We start from the raw sequence: 21,036 nt of genomic DNA, 5'->3' as shown, positions 1-21,036 counted from the left end.
TGATCCTTAATAGAGCGGAACAGTGTTCTTCTGTGACATGCGCGCAATTAAACCCTGCGGCACCGCATTCAGTTTCATTACTTCAATATGCTGAAGGAGTACAGTGACGCCAAGTCAGCTAAAAGTTTTGTTCCCATGCTCCTCAGCGCACTCCTGCAGGCGTTCCACCTGCTGCTGCGCCTGATGTTTGGGAAAACGAGTGAGACGAGAGCCATGTGCAGCCACACATCTGTCTCTCTCTGTCTCTTCCTCTGCACCACTCCATGGCACAGAGCCCAACGAAGCATGTAGTCACCAAGTTCTTCTGGCGTGGATTTAAAGGAGCAAACTGGAGAGATATGAATTGTTCATCAGCTGATGGATGAATATGAGTGTGTGTGGAGACAATTCACTTCATTCACAACGTGACAGAACTTAACAATGAATAATGTTCCGCGCTGTTGTGCGCTATTGCAAGTTATTCATGAACGTGCGTAATGGTTCATGATAATGCTCCACCAACACATTCCATTAATCATAACGTGTGGTAACAGGTTGCAGCAGTTCCTGATGACACCTGATACCTCTGCCTCAAATCATCACATTCCTGATCAGCAGCCAAGAATGTATACGAGGTCTGTTAGAAAAGTATCCGACCTTTTTATTTTTTTCAAAAACCTGATGGATTTGAATCATGTGTGCTTGCATGAGCCAACCTTGAACCTCCACCATTCGGAAGATTCAGACGCCTTTCAGTGGCTTTTCAGTCATGTGACTATCCGAGAAATTGTGGAAGAGCTGGGCATGTTACAACATGTCCTGTGAGGCTTCAACACGAAGGCGCTTTTGCTGCGCCATCAGCTTCGTGCCGAAATCTTCTGTCACAGTGGAATGTGCCGACAAAGTGCTGATGTGCACCTCTTCCGCAATTTTCGGATAGTCACACGATGGTCCCACATCACCACAGCGTTCACTTTGGAAATGATCTGGTCATTTCAGCATGTTGATGGCCGACTGGAGCGTGGTGCGCTCTCCACCGTTCTTAATCTGTGTGATGCTCCTTAATCTGTGTGATGCCCAGAGGATCGTCACCGAAAGCCATTTGAATAATCCGAATGGTTTCCACCTGGCTGTCGCTCAGTTTCTAGCAAAATTTGAGGCAGTCACGCTGCTCCAGTCGTTACGCCATTTCCTTGCAAAGAAAAAAACGACGAGAGACTCCACCCATCCTCACACAAAGGCTGCTTACAAGCAAATGACGCAATCGACGGCGTGAAAAAACTCACGCATGCGCACAAAGGTTCAAGGTTGGCTCATGCAAGCACATGTGATTCAGATCCATCAGGTTTTTGAAAAAAATAAAAAGGTCGGATATCTTTCTAACAGACCTCGTACTTCGTGGCATTCTTGATGTGCCATCGTTATGTGTGAACGCAGCATCAGAGAAGCTCTTGTGGGCGCCGCAATCTTTGTGTCATGGGACCGAGATACATGCCAGTGAGTGGTGCGCTGTTCACTATGTAGTTTTGCACACAAAACTGGGATGGCGCTTACGAGGTTCTGTATACAAACCGCATCTTGACTTCCATTTACCATAGGATTTATGGGGTGTTGCAGATGATTTTGTTGTCAGATACGAGCCTCTATAAGCTTTCACTTGCAATGGTTATCTCATTTTCCATGGGCGCGGCATTTACGGGGTTTTGCGCCTGAACTATATATATACTATATGCAGTGGTGGGCACAGCTAACCAAACAGTTAGCTTCGATAACCATTAATCAGTTAACTGAAAAGTTATCTTTTATGACGATAAACCGATAAACTGCTAAAAAAAATTACCTTTATTACAGATAACCGATAACTATTAGTATTGAGTTGGATGCAGCCACATCAGACTACACTGTCGGCTTCTCATAAACCAGATTCACTTTAAGCACCGCAGGCGCTGCTGGGTAAATTCAAGAATCACAAACACAAAGAACACACGAAAAATGAATAAATAAAAAATAAAACCCTAAACACTGACATCATATTTCAAAAACAGTAAAACACAGTATTAGAATTCACAGTTTAGCTCTGTATTAGATACACCGTCATTTACGAACTAAATGCTCCTGCTTTTTTCATGCGCTTTGAACCCTGTGGCTTACACAACTGAAATACATCCATTAATGCATTGATTGGGAGAGTAAAATACACTTAGTAAATATAAATTCTTACCTGTTAGTTTCAGTGGGATTTATCTGAATAAATAATACACATAAAGCGTCCTTTTTTATCCAAAACAATGTCTAAACGTGAAGAATAGTCCCTCCCTCTGTACACACAGCTGCCCATGAGAGCTCCTCTCCCCCACTGAGTCTTGGCAATTAAATTACAGGCACAAAGAAATAAAATAAAATGTTGTTAAAATTAGTTGTTTTGTTTTTGTGTCAAGTGGACTGTATGTATGTTCACTGTAACATCTAAAGTGAACCTGAATGACACAACCGACAATGCTCCCTGCGACGACCGACCAATCACGTTTTGTGCTTAATGATGACATCATCAGCAAGCAACAGGCAGCCAGTCTGCTCCGTGGCTACAGATGCACAACAAATGGACTAAAATGTTTGATTTTAGGGTTTACAAATGTTTTTGACCATTAAAGGGGATAGAGAATCAAAATCCATCTTTTTCATGTTTTTGGTGTTAGTTCAGAGTCTCCCCGTTGTGGGGAATACACACGAAGTGCCAGCAAGTTTCAGAACTTCTATTTCAAGTATTTCTCCTTTTTTGAATTGCCCCTAGAAAACATGCCAATCCGTTTTTGAGAGAAAAGTTGCGTCACTTTTTCACCAATAGCCCCCACACACACACACCCACACCCACCCCCTTTCACACACGCCGCTTCGAAATTAATTATTCATAAGGTTGTGCCCACCCATTCCTACCACTAGAAGAGGAGCAATGGTGAGCTACAGGTGTGCCTTCCCAGGCTGTCATAGCGGACTACGATCTTTACATATTCTTCCCACGGAAAGCAATGTACGCGATCAATGGCTTTTATTCATTTTTAACTGCATCCCCAGGACATACAACCGCCGACTATTTCTTTGCTCTGCGCATTTCACGGAGGACTGTTTCACAAACCTTGCACAATTTCGAGCTGGCTTCAGTCGGCATTTAATACTCAGTAGAGGGTCAGTTCCGACTTTGCGACAAAGTCAACCCCAGCAATCAGTACAGCCTGTAAGTATCACATTTTCTTTTGTTTTAAATTTGTTTTTAAATTTATTTCAGATCGGTTTTTTTATTATCATTATTATTTTGTGACAGGACTTTATGTCACAGTCAGCCTCTGGCTGACTTCATGTTGGTGGGCGAGGAACAAGATTTATCACTCAACAGCAATGTTGAAACGTGATCTGTTAAATAAGTTAGTGAAGATTACTGTCCTCTCGTTTTCGCTACAACGTGCTCAACTTTTGTTCAGAATCAGCTTTTTATCACTGGTAACGACGCAGATTTCCTCTCACTCAAACCCGCAGCTTCACAGTGCTTTAAACCGTCGTCCACAGACTTCAATAGCGACACAAGTGCAGCAAAACGAGACGAGTCATTGGATAAATGCTGGGCTTTGTCCCGCCCATCGGAGGCTCTGCGTGTCTGGGGGTCTATGGGGCAGTGGGCGGGCCTCGGCTGGCCCGGACGCCCAGCTTCTGCATGATGATTGGATGATCTGTCTGAGGCTGAATCCATTTTTGATTGACAGCAAAATGAGCGAATCAGCGATCATTTTCATTCTGTTCTGAGTTGAACTGGAGACGTTCCTAATCCTCATAAGCGGCATTTTCAGTGAGAGCAAGGGCAGCCAATCAAACAATGGTAACCGATCAGCACCAACACCTACGTGCATTTCATAATGCCAAATAAGCTCCGAAAACGACGCCATTAAAAGCAAACGAGGCATTCTAAACCCAGCATAGTAACATAGCTGTTTCAGAGAGCCTTTTAGGAAGGTTCTGAGCCATTACAGACCCAACCAATTTTTTGGGGGCTACATATCACATCACAGAACAAGGATTAATGCCCCATTCATCCTCTCTCTATCACCTTTAAGCTTTACCAGCAATGAAAATGTTATCGGACTGAAAGTTATTGGAACAAAATTTATCGGAAGATAATTAGTCATATGATGGTTTTAAAACTTATCTGAAAAGCTAATCTGATAGCAAAAACATTAGCTTTGATAATTATCTGCTATCGGATTAGCTGAACTGTGCCCACCCATGGAAATAGAGACCTGGAATGGACGTCACGTGACTAACGGTGGCCATTACTAAGGGTGTAGAGGCCGGCTTGAGCCAGTTAAGGCACCTGTTAAACAGAAGCGAAATGAAGGGAAAAAGGCAGCCAGTGCTTCACCATCAACTACACCAACTACAAAAACAAATTCTCAGCACTGAAATGAACTGTACAAGAGCCTTAATAGTAATAATGTAAAACAAATGTCTATTTTAAAGTCGTTATGTTGCAATTTAATATCGATATACTGAGAATATAACTTCACATGCATACAAATACGGAAACAAAAATGTTAAATATATTTATGTATATATACTTGCAGTGTTGTTTAATATGATATGTACATGGTGGTCACAGGCGGCATTTAAATTTTAACAGTGTGGTTGGAGGGGATGGAGGAGGTACTTTTTACCCTGACTGAGGGTCAAAAGTCATAAATTCTGAATGGCTTTATATCTACTTGTAATAAAATGCTAGTAAAAATCATATATATATATATATATATATATATATATATATATATATATATATATATATACAGTAGTGTTCAGAATAATGTGACTAAAAAGATTAATCAGGTTTTGAGTATATTTCTTATTGTTACATGGAAAACAAGGTACCAGTAGATTCAGTAGATTCTCACAAATCCAACAAGACCAGGTGTTCACAATAATAGTAGCATCTGCTGTTGACGCTACAAACTCAAACCTGTTATGTTCAAACTGCTTTTTTAGCAATCCTGTGAATCACTAAACTAGTATTTAGTTGTATAACCACAGTTTTTCATGATTTCTTCACATCTGCGAGGCATTAATTTTGTTGGTTTGGAACCAAGATTTTGCTTGTTTATTAGTGTGCTTGGGGTCATTGTCTTGTTGAAACACCCATTTCAAGGGCATGTCCTCTTCAGCATAAGGCAACATGATCTCTTCAAGTATTTTGACATATACAAACTGATCCATGATACCTGGTATGCGATATATAGACCCAACACCAAAGTAGGAGAAACATGACCATATCATGATGCTTGCACCACCATGCTTCACTGTCTTCACTGTGAACTGTGGCTTGAATTCAGAGTTTGGGGGTCGTCTCACAAACTGTCTGTGGCCCTTGGACCCAAAAAGAACAATTTTATTCTCATCAGTCCACAAAATATTCCTCCATTTCTCTTTAGGTCAGTTGATGTGTTCTTTGGCAAATTGTAACCTCTTCTGCACATGTATCTTATTTAACAGAGGGACTTTGCAGGGGATTCTTGCAAATAAATTAGCTTCACACAGGCGTCTTCTAACTGTCACAGCACTTACAGGTAACTCCAGACTGTCTTTGATCATCCTGGAGCTGATCAATGGGTGAGCCTTTGCCATTCTGGTTATTCTTCTGTCCATTTTGATGGTTGTTTTCTGTTTTCTTCCACACATCTCTGGTTTTTTTGTCCATTTTAAAGCATTGGAGATCATTGTAGATGAACAGCCTATAATTTTTTGCACCTGCGTATAAGTTTTCCCCTCTCCAGTCAACTTTTTAATCAAACTATGCTGTTCTTCTGAACAATGTCTTGAACGTCCCATTTTCCTCAGGCTTTCAAAGAGAAAAGCATGTTCAACAGGTGCTGGCTTCATCCTTAAATAGGGGACACCAGATTCACACCTGTTTGTTCCACAAAATTAAGGAACTCACTGACTGAATGTCACACTACTATTATTGGGAACACCCCCTTTTCTACTTCTTTTTACTAATAGAGCAATTTCATAGCCTTAAGAGTGTGCATATCATGAATGCTTGGTCTTGTTGGATATGTGAGAATCTACTGAATCTACTGGTACCTTGTTTCCCATGTAACAATAAGAAATATACTCAAAACCTGGATTAATCTTTTTATTCACATAGCACTACTATTATTCTGAACACTACTGTATGTTGTCATTAAAAGACCAGCAATAATATTACAGTGGAAAAAGCAGCAAGGTAAATGAGCACAATGGCAAAGCATACTTCAGATGTGTATTTTAATGCATAAGGATTTTTTATCTAGGCATGTATGGGTTCATTAGAGCTTTTAATCAGCTTGAATACAACTTACAAGGCTTCATTTATAAAAATCCATCGAGAATTATGATGACAGGAAAAAAAACATCACAGTAAATGAACAGAATGGCATATTTTTTCCCCACATTTCCACACTTTACATAAAACGTTTTTTTTCTACCCAGGCATGTATGGGTTCATTAGAAAGATCAATTAAAGGGCTTTAAGACAAGCCTACTTTTATTAAAATATGTTAACAAATAGCGACAATAGAGCGAGAAAAAGCAGCACAGTTTGTCATCATTTCCCCAATTTTATGCAATTTACATAAAAGTTTTTTTTACCCACACATGCATAGGTTCATTGGAAAGAGCTTTCAAAGGGCTTTAAAACAAGCCTACATTTATCAAAATCCGTTAAGAAATAGTGACGCTAGTGCAAAAAAGCGGTGAGTTTATTATTGATGATCTTCACATCGGCAGCACGGTGGCTTAGTGGTTAGCACTGTTGCCTCACAGCGAGAAGATTGTGGGTTCAATTCCAGTGGCCTTTCTGTGTGGAGTTTGCATGTTCTCCCCGTGTTTGCGTGGGTTTCCTCCGGGTGCTCCGGTTTCCTCCCACATCCAAAGACATGCGGGTTAGGTGGATTGGAATCTTTAAAATTGTCCGTAGGTGTGTGTGTGGGTGTGTCTGTGTTTGTCTATTTGTGGCCCTGCGACAGACTAGCGTCCTGTCCTGGGTGTACCCCACCTCGCGCTCTATGACTGCTGGGATAGGCTCCAGCCCCCCGCGACCCTTAATTGGACTAAGCGGTAGAAGATGGATGGATGGATGGATCTTCACATCTCCACCCTTACTAATGGCGCCTTCCTGTCCTGAGCGTCGCTAATAGATTGAGGCACGCATGTCCATTCCAGGTCTATGTTTCCATGTGCCCACCACTGTATATATGCTAGTAATGTTATCTACATTAGGTCGTGTTTATAAAATAGGTTGCTGACATTTCTCAAGGGTGGTAATAAATTATGCAAAGTTTCGATAATGAATTGGAATGGCGTGAGTCCGGAATGTTTTTAAGCACATTATAGGTGCTATGGGGCTCCACAGGCTCTAGATTGGGTAGTGTTTATAAAATAGGTACAGTATCTGACATTTTTCAAGAGTGGTAATAAATTATGCATAAATAATATGGACGCTTCAACAAAAAGAGATTTTAGGGTTCAATGTCAAGGGAGTACAATGGTGGTGCTTCATTTTAATATTAATATTTTTGTGACTTTTATGCGCTGTAGTTAACGCTGAAGCCAGAGCAGACTGTGCTTTCCCTCGTGGATAAATCCAACCTTGTGGAGACAAGGAGAGGAGTCAGCTTTCAGCACCCAGAGATCCTCGCCCATTCTGAGGTGGTGATTTCTGTTCTCTCTGAACCCTACTACTGGAGACTGCCAGAGCAGTTCACAGGGTCTATGGTAGGAAATTAGCGTGATTATGTGTGTGCGTGTCTAATTTTTATGACCCTGTTCAGTTTACTCAGATTTGTCAGTCACAATTTGTTTTAATAAAATTTGTTTGTTTAGATCACATCATACGGTGGCCAGTTGAAATATGCAGTGTACTACGAGGCCAGAGATGAAACGGGTCCTTCTTCCTACGAGCCACAGGTTATCATTAGGGGTGGTCCCAACCGGAATATTTTGATTACACGCCATGTACCAGGAATTCATATTGGTCAACTCACACGTCACGAGATTGACATGACAGAAGTAAGGACATCTGAATTATATGAAAGTTTTGTGTAGTTTTCAAAGTAACATTTAAAGTCACAGTATAATGAAACATCTGAACATAGAATATTGATTCTGTTTATGTTACAAGGTTTTAAGCTTTGGTGCAATGTGTGTATATATGTGTGTGTGTGTGTGTGTGTGTAGCACGAGTGGAAGTATGCAGATGGACGGGCATTGACTCGCGATGACTTCATGGACATTTTGTTCTATGTGGACTCCATCTTGATCAAAGCATCTCATGGCAACTTGATGAGACACAGCCGGTAAAATAAATCCACACTTACACATATACGAGGTCTATTAGAAAAGTATCCGACCTTATTATTTTTTCAAAAATTATATGGATTTGAATCACGTGTGATTACATCAGACATGCTTGAACCCTCGTGGGCATGCAAGAGTTTTTTCACGCCTGTCGGTTATGTCATTCGCCTGTGGGCAGGCTTTGAGTGAGGAGTCGTCCACCCGCTCGTCGATTTTTTTCATTGTTTAGGAATGGCTCAGAGACTGTTGCTTTGTTTGATAAAAAATTTTTCAAAACTGTAAGGCACAACTGAGTGGACACCATTCAATAAATTCAGCTGGTTTTCTGTAAAAATTTTAACGGCTGATGAGAGATTTTGGTCTGATAGTGTCGCTTTAAGGACGGTCCACGGCGCCTGACGGCGATCTGCGCTTCGAGGCGGCAGCGTCTCGCCGTTTCAAGTTGAAAACTTCCACATTTCAGGCTCTGTTGACGCAGTAAGTCGTCAGAGTACAGAGAACTTTCAGAAGAAGTCGGCATGAGGAGTTTATTCGGACATTCCATTGTTAACGGTCATTTTGTAATGAAAGAACGTGCGGGCAGAGTCGCATGTCGGGCTGGACCCGACCGCGGGGGGTCGCGGCAGGAAAAACACCTCCGTTGGAAATCTTAACGGGCAAGTTGGAACATGCCCAAGCTGTTAAACAATTTCTCAGTTACTCACTTGTTGAAAGCCATTAAAAGCCGCCTGAATTCTACAAATGGTTTTCAACACGGAGGTGTTTTTCCTGTCGCGGCGCACACAGATTTGCCGAGTCGTCACGGAAACGACTCGGCGAATTTGCGCGTACGTCTTTCATTAAAAAAATGTCCTTAAACAGTGGAATGTCCGCATAAATTCCTCATGCCGGCCTCTTCTGAATCTTCTCTGTTCTCTCACGATGTCCTGGGTGAATTAAACCTTAAATTAGGATGTTTTAAGCTCGAAACAGGCCGACGACAGCGCCTGGAAGCGCTGCAGGACGTCCCGCTCCGTGGGAAGTCCTTACACCGACAGAAACACCCCATAATCTCTCATCAGCTTTTAAACTTTTCACAGAAAACCATCTTAATTTCTCGAATAGTGTCCACTCGGATATTCCTCACAGGTCCAGAAAAAATTTTGATAAAGCAACGCGCGCCGTCTCGAGCAGCGTGTGAAACAAAGGAATTCAGCCGAGAGGGCGGGACCACATCTCACTCAAGGCCTGCCCACAGGGAAATGACATCACCGACACGCGTGAAAAAACTCACGCATGCGCACGAGGGTTCAAGCATGATTGGTGTAATCGCATGTCATTCAAATCCATATAGTTAAAAAAAAAATAAAAGGGTCGGTTTATTATCTAAGAGACCTCGTACACATACACATCGACTCCACCAGAGATGTACACCTTGGTCTCTATGTAGCTCTATGTATAGGCACAGCCCAGTCTCACATTTTTTTCATATTCCTGTCACGAAATGAGTCAAATTTGCATGACAGGGTGTTTTTAACTCACTATTACTATTAGGAGTAGGGTTCTACTCCTACCCCCAACTCTAACCTTAACCATAACCTAATCCTACTCCTTCCACCCACCCTAACCATGACCCCCCCTCCACACACTCACACACACACTTCACTTTTAATTTCGTGCAGCTGTCACAAAATTAATTACAATGAATCTGTGCTGCCGTGACAAAAATGAGACGCTTTTTGTCACAGTATCTCAAACCAATAGATTAATGTATATTTCCTGCTGCTGAATCATGACTTGCCATGAGACTGGGTTGATAGGCAAGATATCTTAAGCCAATTTTGACCAAATTTGAAAGGGGGAATAGAATAAGTGATCTGGGTGTGGCTTGGAACAGTCAACGCTGAGAGGTTAAGGTCAGATTCCTTCTCCTTACTGATGGGAAAATGGCAGATTTTGTGGAAATTTATATATATATATATATATATATATATATATATATATATATATATATATATATATATATATATACATACAGTGGTATGCAAAAGTTTGGGCAACTAATAATTTTGATGATTATTTTTTTAACTGTAAATTTGCCTATTATTCATTTAAAAACACATCTTTTTGTAATATATTGCACTTATTCTTGCACTTATATGCAACTATTTCACCAATGAAGCATCCAGCCCCTCTCCAGGAGTGCAGAGTACCCGACCTTCCTGGAGTCCCTGGGAGGGGTACTAGATAGCGCACCAACTGGGGACTCCATTGTTCTCCTGGGGGATTTCATTGCCCACGTGGGCGGCGACAGTGAATCCTGGAGGGGGGTGATCGGGAAGCACGGCCTCCCCCATCTGAACCCGAGTGGTGTTCAGTTGTTGGACTTCTGTGCTAGTCACAGTTTATCCATCACGAACACCATGTTGGCTGGCAGGCCCAAACATATCGTGAGGGTCTGCTGGGAACGACTGGTGGAACCCTCTGTCAGCGAGGTCTTCAACTCCCACCTTCGGGAGAACTTCTCCCAGATCCCGGTGGAGGTTGGAGAGATGGAGTCCAAGTGGACCATGTTCTCCACCTCCATTGTCGATACGGCCGCTCGTAGCTGTGGTCACAAGGTCTCTGGTGCCTGTCGCGGCGGCAATCCCCAAACCCGGTGGTGGACACTGGAAGTAAGGGATGCTGTCAAGCTGAAGAAGGAGTCCTACTTATCTTTATTGGTAGGTGGGACCCCAGAGGCAGCTGACAGGTACCGGCAGGCCAAGCGTGCCGCAGCCCGTGTGGTCGCAGAGGCAAAAACTCAGGTCTGGGAGGAGTTCGGGGAGGCCATGGAGGATGACTATCGGTCGGCCTCGAAGAGATTCTGGCAAACCATCCGACGCCTCAGAAGGCGGAAGCAGCTCTCCACCAGCACTGTTTATGGTGCGTCTGAATATCTTAGCAAACAATTGCTCATCAATGTTCTTGTTGTCGATAGTATGTATAGTGGTGGGTCCTCTTCTTGTCTTCTGTAATCAGTCCATTTCCCCCATTTGGTCTCGAATTGCGCTTCTTGCAGTCTCAGTTTGTGTGTAAGTTTCTCCATTATAAAAATTTCTTCCACAATGCACACCCATTGCCCCTTGGTCGGTAGCTCTGGTTTATGCCATAATCATGTAATTGTTTTTTGCTTGCTGATAACAATACCTTTACAAGATATTCATCTTTTTTTGAATTATGTCTTGTGTTACGTTCCCCAAGTAGAGTACCTTTAATGGTTTTGGTATCTTGTAACCTATTACCTTTTGCAGGCATCGCCATATTTTGTCCCAATACCCTTTTATCTCTTGGCAGGCCCAGAATATATGGGTATGGTCTGAATCTATGTGTCCACATGCTCTCCAGCACTGTTGAACCATTGCTTTTCTGAGCTTTGGAGTTATGAAGAACCTGACCATACTTTTCCAATTGAATTCCCTCCAGATCCTAGAGCTAGTGGATGCTAGTGGATGTGTGATATACAGAGAGGAGGATTTGTTGCACACCATCAAGTTTCTATATAGAACTGAGATTATTCTGCATTTTTCTCCGTTGTATGGTTTCCAAAATACCTCAATAATTTCATGGTGCCCACTTTTATCTCTTTCTCATAGTAATCCTTTATTTGCAGATATCGATATTGGTTGTTTCGTTCTAGTCTGAACCTATCCCGTAACTTTTCAAAATCTGTAGTCTATCCTGAGCCATCATTGTGCATATCGCTGTGATTCCTTTTTGTGACCATTGTTTAAACCCTTTAGCATATATTCCTGAAATAAATCTATCGTCGAATGCAAACCAGCTCAAAATCTGTTTTTCTTTCTCCAGCTTGTACCTTTCAAAGACAGTGTTCCATATTTCATTTGTGTTTATGGTTATTGCATCCAGTTGGTTACGCAGTTTTCTTAATAATCCTCTATCTGCCATTAGATTTCATACCTCAGTATGTGTCATGGCCATTTCTATACTTTTCCATTTCCAATGGAAAAATCATATACCAATATATCAAGGGTCTGATTTGTGCAGCATAAAAATATTCCTGGATACTTGGCAAAACCAATCCTCCTTTGTCTTTAGGGAGCTGCAGAGTTTTATACCTGATCCTAGCTTTCTTTCCTCCCTATATGAACCTCGATATCCACTTATCCCATTCCACAAACTGCTTCTGTGGGATTGCTACTGGCAGGGACTGAAACAAGTACAGAAGTCTTGGGAGAATATTTATCTTTATTGTTTCTATTCTTGAGGTGAAATCCAGGGTGGTAGCAGACCACCTCTCCAGGTCTCTGTTAATTTCTTGATTTATTTTTGTATAATTTGCCTCATATAATTTATCCAGTCCTTTTGTAATATTTACTCCCAAATATTTTATTGATTTAGCATTCCACTTGAACTTGTAGGTGCCCTTTATTTCTTGGGATGGATTATAATTAATTGAAAAAAATCTATGTTTTTGTGACATTTATCTTGTATCCTGAGTATTTCCCATAACTTTCTAATAACTTTATTATTTTTGGGAAGCTTTCATTGGGTTGTTTTAAAAATATAAGTAGATCATCCGCGTATAATCCTATTTTATGTTCCTCGTCTCTTATTTTCACCCCTTTAATTTCTTCCTCCTGCCTGATCAGCTTGACCAAAGGTTCGATAAAGGGAGCAAAGAGACCCGGGGAGAGGCCACAGCCCTGTCTTGTCCCCCTTTCCAAATTGAATTATTTTTGTCAGACTGCCATTTACTTTAATCCTTGCTGTAGGTTCTTGATATATTGCTCTAATGCAATCCACAGATTTTTCATTGAACCCAAATTTCCTCAGTATTTTATAAAGAAACAGCCAGTTCACACTACCAAAGGCCTTTTCTGCATCAATGCTTACTAAAATTGTACTTTCTTGATTCGTTTGTATATTTTCTATAACATGTAATGTTCTTCTGATATTGTCCTGTGCCTGTCTTTCTTTAATGAAGCCAGTTTGGTCTTCATCAATTGCGTCTGGGAGGAATGTTTCCAATCTTTTTGCGATAATTGAGGTGTAAAGTTGGGATTATGGAGATAATGGCCTCTTTCCACGAGGGAGGGATTTTACCTGTTGTAAGACTATAGTTGAAAGAATCCTGTAGTAGTGGGATTAGTTCTTCCTTAAATGTTTTATAGAAGGAAGCCCCCAATCCATTAGATCCCGGTGATTTACCTGATTTTGCTCAGCTGATTGCTTTTTTAATCTCTTCTGCTGTGATCTCAGAGGTCAGTGTGGCATTCTGCTTTGTACCCATTGCTGGTAGGTCCATATTTTCAAGAAACTCTGCCATATGCTCTTCTCCTACAAGAGTTATTTCATATATAATACAGTGTGTGTGTGTGTATATATACGTGTATATATACACACATATAATTATTTATATTATTTATTATATATATAATTATTTCTGAATCTTTTGTTTGCTTGTGTTGTATTTCCAACTCTTTTAATTTTTCAATTTGTTCTTGATATGTTTCCATTCTGGTTTCTTTTCTTTTTATGCTGTATATGATATCAGCCTCCCTCTAATTACTGGTTTCAGTGCATCCCATAGAATGGTTGGGTCTACCATCCCATTATCATTTTCCTTCCTATATCTAATAATTTCTCCTTTTAATTCCCAGACTAGCCCCTTGTTGTTCAGTATACCTTTGTTAAGCCTCCATATTGTATCCTTTCTCTTATTATTCATGTTAATTTTTAGGTAGACTGCATTTTGGTCTGAGATGTCAGCTACTCCTATCCTGCACTCCCTCAATCTGTGAACATCTCTCTTGGCCATTAAAAAAATAATCAGTTCTGGATTACACGTCATGTACATGTCTCCCTGTTGGTGGGAATGAAGGATAACCTTTTCTGGACAAAGGCCCCCCTAGTGGTCTGGGGTACACCTGAATTAGGCTTTCCCATTCAACTATATAGTCCAACAAGAAACTCTGGGGAATCCGACTGTTTAATTAAAACAAAGCATCACCCGTGGCTTGTGGCGACATCGCTATGAACGCTTGGCCACCACAAGCCAGCTATCCCTGTGGTAACTTTTCTGACACCTCCTGCTTAAAACTCAAAAAGTCAAAAGGATCGTGAGGCCCCATTTTCACGGTCTGTATTCATACTTAAAATCAAGATCAAGCAAGCTTTTGCCCTTCTGCTCCACGGGAGGTTTCTGTCTTTCTGTTACATTAAATTTAGTGGGGAGATAGGGAGAAGGGGAGAAAAAAAAAATTCTCACTGTATGGTGAGGGTGAGGTGCAACATGGGAGCTAAGTTCTTTGGCATTGTGGTGATCAAAATTAATCCCTCAACCCTTGTTTTTTCTTTAGCTTATTAAATTTTAAAAAAAGGGATGTAAATGATTTTTAACCTCTTTTTCTTTTCTCTTCCTTCCCCCCTCCCCCCTTCCTTTTTTTTGATGCGGGGTTCACTTTCTCTTTACCTCCTTGTCACCTTTTGTCCATTGACCTGCTTGTCCATAGTCTCTTAAACCTCTGCAGCCTTTCCTTTGCTCGGTTAGCTGCATTTTGATTCACATCTTCGGGTGCGGCAGCTCCTGTCTTTATCGCCTGCCTCCCTGTGGTGCGGCACCACAATCCCTGGATGTACTCCTCCAATGAGGGGCCACCGTCGCCCGAGCCGCTGTGCCGTCCGCCGATCTCCAATCCTCTTTTCCTCATGTGTTGAGCTGCATCTTCAGCGCTGTTGTAGATCTTGGGCCCGTCTAACCAGTGGATCTGTATCCTGCTCAGAAGTGTCTGAAAGCATATCTTTTTGTCTTTGTAAGCTTTTTTGATCTCAGAATAAGATTTGCGTTTCATCATTACCTCAGTGGGATAATCGTGATAAAAAAATCTGTCTCTCCTCGACTTGGATTTTTTTCTTTCCAGGCTTTGGTCAGAATTTTCTCTTTGGTTTCATATTTCAGGAAGTTGACAACAATAGACCTCGGGGGTGCTCCCGGCGGAGGCTTTCTTTCGAGACTTCTATGTGCTCGCTGGATGTGTAGATCGGGGCTCTCCGGTATACCGAGCTCCTGGCAGAGGAGATCTATCACCAGCTCCGGAACGGATTCATTGTCCTTTTCGGTCATGTTGTAGATTCTCAAGTTACAACATCTTCCGTGTCCTTCCACTTCAGTCAGCTTGTCTTGTAGTTTTGTTTGTTGCTTTAGCAAGGTGAGGATCACTTCTCTTGCCTCCATGCTCCATTCTTCTAGCTCTGCCACCCTCACCTGTGCTTCAGCTGTGTCCTTCCGCTGTTGTTGGATATCTGCGGCATTTTGGGCTACTTTTCGCTTTATTTCGTCCTTAAAGTAGACCTGCATTGAAATAAATGTGGTCAGATTTCAGAAAGAAATAGCTGATATGTATTTATAAGACCCTTGTGAATGCAGTAAAGTAAATCTGTAAGCCCAAATTTGTAATTCAGCGGAGAAATCTTCATTTAAAAATGACAAATTTGCAGCTAAAATTTAGCCCTCTGTGAAAACAGTTTGTACAGCCGTATCATTTCCATGACGTCAGGGACAAGACGACGCTCTCCCGCCTTCAGTCCGATCCCGCATTGAAATTGATTTTATCTGTTAGTAATGTTACTTATACGAGGTCTATTAGATAAGAAACCGACACTTTTATTTTTTTTTTAACTATATGGATTTGAATGACGTGCGATTACACCAATCATGCTTTAACCCTCGTGCGCATGCGTGAGTTTTTTCACGCGTGTCGGTGACATCATTTCCCTGTGGGCAGGACTTGAGTGAGATGTGGTCCAGCCCTCTCGGCTGAATTCCTTTGTTTCACACGCAGCTCGAGACGGCGTGCGTTGCTTTATCAAAACTTTTTCTGGACCTGTGAGGAATATCCGAGTGGATACTATTCGAGAAATTTAGCTGGTTTTCGGTGAAAAGTTTAACAGCTGATGAGAGATTATGGGGTGTTTCTGTCCCTGTAAGGACTTCCCATGGAGCGGGACGTCGCGCAGCGCTTCCAGGCGCCGTCGTCGGCCTGTTTCGACCTGAAAACATCCTAATTTAAGGCTTAATTCGCCCAGGACGTCGTGAGAGAACAGAGAAGATTCAGAAGAGGCCCGCATGAGGACTTTATGCGGACATTCCACTGTTTAAGGACATTTTTTAATGAAAGACGTGCGCGCAAATTCGCCGAGTCGTTTCTGTGACGACTCAGCGAATCTGTGTGCGCCGCGACAGGAAAAACACCTCCGTGTTGAAAACCATTTGTAAAATTCAGGCGGCTTTTGATGGCTTTCAACAAGTGAGTAACTGAGAAATTGTTTAACAGCTTGGGCATGTTCCAACTTGCCCGTTAAGGTTTCCAACGGAGGTGTTTTTCCTGTCGCAACCCCCCGCGGTCGGGTCCGGCCCGACATGCGACTCTGCCCGCACGTTCGTTCATTACAAAATGTCCGTTAACAATGGAATGTCCGAATAAACTCCTCATGCCGACTTCTTCTGAAAGTTCTCTGTTCTCTGACGACTTACTGGGTCAACGGAGTCTGAAATGTGGAAGTTTTCAACTTGAAACGGCAAGACGCTGCTGCCTCGAAGCGCAGATCGCCGTCAGGCGCCGTGGGCCGTCCTTAAAGCGACACTACCAGACCAAAATCTCTCATCAGCCGTTAAAATTTTTACCGAAAACCAGCTGAATTTATCGAATGGTGTCCACTCAGTTGTGCCTTACAGTTTTGAAAAAATTTTGATCAAACAAAGCAGCAGTCTATGAGCCATTCCTAAACAATGAAAAAATCGACGAGAGGGTGGGTGACTCCTCACTCAAAGACGGCCCACAGGCGAATGACGTAACCGACAGGCGTGAAAAAACTCTCGCATGCCCACGAGGGTTCAAGCATGTCTGATGTAATCACACGTGATTCAAATCCATATGGTTTTTGAAAAAAATAATAAGGTCGGATACTTTTCTAATAGACCTCGTACACGTCCTGGTTTCAACATCCAAAAGTAAGCTGCAATGAATGTGAGATACAGATCTGTGTGCTCAGATCAGCAACGACATCGACAGCGGGCGCCGTTCTTCCTCTCCCACTCTCTGCCTCCGCTGCGCTTATTAAGTCTGCGGGCTCGTTAACGAGCTCGTTAATCGCCGACGCGGGCCACTCACACCACCCGTGTCTGCTTTGCAGCCGGCATCACCTCTCTGTCTACTGAATGGAGCTGCAACACACTTGGCACAAGTCCTGGCTAAATGTTAGCTGTAAATTTGTCATTTTCAAATGAAGATTTCTCCGTTGAATGACAGATCTGGGCTTGCAGATTTACTTTACTACATTCAGAAGGATCTCATGTGTAAATATAAGTCATTTTTTGTTCAAAAAATCTGAGTGCATTTTTTTAAATGCAGGTCTCCTTTAAATACAATAAACTCTCATCTCATCTCCTCCTTAAGCTTGTCCTTGAATTTTGAGAGATCCTCCTTCAGCTGCTTTTTGAGGTCTCGTATCTCTGTCGTAATTGCGGCGAGTCCCTCCAGCGAGCTGGTTTTTCCGTGGTCGTCAATATCCTGGTCTGCCACCCTGTCTTCAAAATCGCATTCTTCTTGATCTTTGTACATGTTTTTCTTCCTTACACTTCTTTGTTCTCATCCCTCGCTTATTTCTTGTCAGCTTAATTTCACATTTTCAATCTTTCCATATTTTTTTTGGGGGGGGGGGGGGGGGGGGGGGTTGTTCTCTAATCGGCTCAGGAGCTCAGCATTATGCTGCCATCTCGTTCCTCACTGCCCCGGAAGGAATCGTGTGTGTACCTTTTTGCTGTTTTTAACACCATAAATACATAACATTCAGTCATACATTGTCCAAACTATACCGTTTTGGAATCTTTATGATCAGACAAATAATATTGTATACCTTTCAATATGATTGGAACATTTAAATTATAATTTTTAAAATTTTCACCCCAGTGTAATTCTTTATTGACCTCTGTAGGTTATTTGAGGTCAGCTCCAGCATGCCTCCACATCTGAAAATAAGTATTAGTTCATTTCTAATATGTGTGCCAGATTTAATGCTTTAGTCACAAAATGAACCACTGTTATAGAAATTTTTGCTAAGGTGCACCACTACTGTGTTTGTTGACTCGTGTGGACAAGCGTAGACATGCTGAATCGGTTTTTCCAGGAGAAACCCACTTTAAGTGTGTGTGCAGCTTTTGCAAAGTGCCCACATATCAGTCAGAGAAGACAATGTTGCCATGTTCCAAAAATTCTGTGAGGACCATGTCATTGCACTGCCACTTGATACTGTGCATCTGTGGCTTGTGATGGATGTATTTTTTTTGCCTGTCAAACTCCTGCCATACACACAAGTGTTGCCATTGACAACACTCATTTGTCAATGAATGTCCACGGGTGCACAATCCTCTGTCATGAAGAATTCAACAACAGAACTTTGCTTCAAATGCAAAGCACTATGGCAGAGTCTGTTTTCTGAACACAGTACACACGTCGCTGCCCTTGGAAGTAGTGAGCTGTTTTTGCAGTCTGTTCTTTCCTTCTTTGACCGCGAGATACGCGCGCGCGCGAACGAACCTTCAAGCGAATGTGGAGATGTCTGGATTTCTATTTGATGTTAACATGTCCTCTCTCAGGACTTATGTCCTTTTTTGTACCTTTTTTAACTGTGATGTGAGAGTTTGAGCAGAGAACAAGGAACTAATGCCTGGAGCAACACTTTTTTTTTCTTTTAATTGTTCACATGTGCGCGCGTGAACGAACGTCCATGAGTGGACTAGAGATGTCCGGACTTTTCACTGGATATTTCTGGCAGTCATTCTGCTTTTTTTTTTTTCCTCAGCATGTAGTTTTTACTGCATTAAGTACACGGTATAACAACAATCCTGTGTGATCCCCTCTTGCTTGCCTCTACTGGTGGTTGGCTCTCACTGCGGTATTGTATCACTTCCTGTTCCGGAGCACAGCGGTGTTTTTCTGTATCTGTTAGCTGTTTAATCTGCGCAGTTAGATTGATCTAGTTATCTAGATTACAATTTGTTTCCCAGTGTAATCTTTACGTGCCTTAACTAAAGCACTCCTTCTGCTGAATCACCTCTAAATTATTTACACATTATTCACTTTGCGTGTTTTTAGGAATCCGCTAGCTAACGTAGCTACTAGCTCTTAGCCGATTTAGCATGGCGGCTTCTCCTGTCTCTCCCGCACTTTTCTGCTCTGGGTGTGAAATGTTTAGTTATTCCTCGGCCTCCTTTAGCAGTAACGGTACTTGTAATAAGTGTAGCTTATTCGTAGCTTTGGAGGCCAGGCTGGACGAATTGGAGACTCGGCTCCGCACCATGGAAAATTCTACAGCTAGCCAGGCCCCTGTAGTCGGTGCGGACCAAGGTAGCTTAGCCGCCGTTACTTACCCCCTGGCAGATCCCGAGCAGCCGGGAAAGCAGGCTGACTGGGTGACTGTGAGGAGGAAGCGTAGCCCTAAACAGAAGCCCTGTGTACACCGCCAACCCGTTCACATCTCTAACCGTTTTTCCCCACTCGACGACACACCCGCCGAAGATCAAACTCTGGTTATTGGCGACTCTGTTTTGCGAAATGTGAAGTTAGCGACACCAGCAACCATAGTCAATTGTCTTCCGGGGGCCAGAGCAGGCGACATTGAAGGAAATTTGAAACTGCTGGCTAAGGCTAAGCGTAAATTTGGTAAGATTGTAATTCACGTCGGCAGTAATGACACCCGGTTACGCCAATCGGAGGTCACTAAAATTAACATTAAATCGGTGTGTAACTTTGCAAAAACAATGTCGGACTCTGTAGTTTTCTCTGGGCCCCTCCCCAATCAGACCGGGAGTGACATGTTTAGCCGCATGTTCTCCTTGAATTGCTGGCTGTCTGAGTGGTGTCCAAAAAATGAGGTGGGCTTCATAGATAATTAGCAAAGCTTCTGGGGAAAACCTGGTCTTGTTAGGAGAGACGGCATCCATCCCACTTTGGATGGAGCAGCTCTCATTTCTAGAAATCTGGCCAATTTTCTTAAATCCTCCAAACCGTGACTATCCAGGGTTGGGACCAGGAACCACAGTTGTAGTCTTACACACCTCTCTGCAGCTTCTCTCCCCCTGCCATCCCCTCATTACCCCATCCCCGTAGAGATGGTGCCTGCTCCCAGACTACCAATAACCAGCAAAAATCTATTTAAGCATAAAAATTCAAAAAGAAAAAATAATATAGCACCTTCAACTGCACCACAGACTAAAACAGTTAAATGTGGTCTATTAAACATTAGGTCTCTCTCTTCTAAGTCCCTGTTGGTAAATGATATAATAATTGATCAACATATTGATTTATTCTGCCTTACAGAAACCTGGTTACAGCACGATGAATATGTTAGTTTAAATGAGTCAACACCCCCGACACACACTAACTGTCAGAATGCTCGTAGCACGGGCCGGGGCGGAGGATTAGCAGCAATCTTCCATTCCAGCTTATTAATTAATCAAAAACCCAGACAGAGCTTTAATTCATTTGAAAGCTTGACTCTTAGTCTTGTCCATCCAAATTGGAAGTCCCAAAAACCAGTTTTATTTGTTATTATCTATCGTCCACCTGGTCGTTACTGTGAGTTTCTCTGTGAATTTTCAGACCTTTTGTCTGACTTAGTGCTTAGCTCAGATAAGATAATTATAGT

General features: G+C 42.2%; 1 protein-coding gene and 1 long non-coding RNA gene across 6 annotated transcripts in view; one reads left to right on the top strand and one right to left on the bottom strand.

Annotated features, from left to right (window-relative positions):
* Window positions 1–21,036, top strand: part of lama2 (laminin, alpha 2) — a 780,279-nt gene that overhangs the window by 422,423 nt on the left and 336,820 nt on the right. For all 5 annotated transcript variants that reach the window (XR_004558560.1, XM_034162644.1, XM_034162643.1 and 2 more), the window contains exons 28-30: window positions 7,591–7,767; window positions 7,876–8,061; window positions 8,230–8,348. Coding sequence is in view for 4 of the 5 variants with exons in the window: in XM_034162644.1 (XP_034018535.1) it covers window positions 7,591–7,767; window positions 7,876–8,061; window positions 8,230–8,348 (482 nt within the window). In the remaining variant the exon portion in view is untranslated. The remainder of the gene's footprint in view (window positions 1–7,590; window positions 7,768–7,875; window positions 8,062–8,229; window positions 8,349–21,036) is intronic.
* LOC117503416 overlaps window positions 1–21,036 on the bottom strand; it is a 559,959-nt gene that overhangs the window by 359,542 nt on the left and 179,381 nt on the right. The gene's annotated exons all lie outside the window — the stretch shown is intronic.

Source organism: Thalassophryne amazonica, chromosome 21 (genome assembly GCF_902500255.1).
Source record: "Thalassophryne amazonica chromosome 21, fThaAma1.1, whole genome shotgun sequence".
Taxonomy (NCBI): domain Eukaryota; kingdom Metazoa; phylum Chordata; class Actinopteri; order Batrachoidiformes; family Batrachoididae; genus Thalassophryne; species Thalassophryne amazonica.
This window is presented reverse-complemented; position numbering and strand designations above follow the sequence as displayed.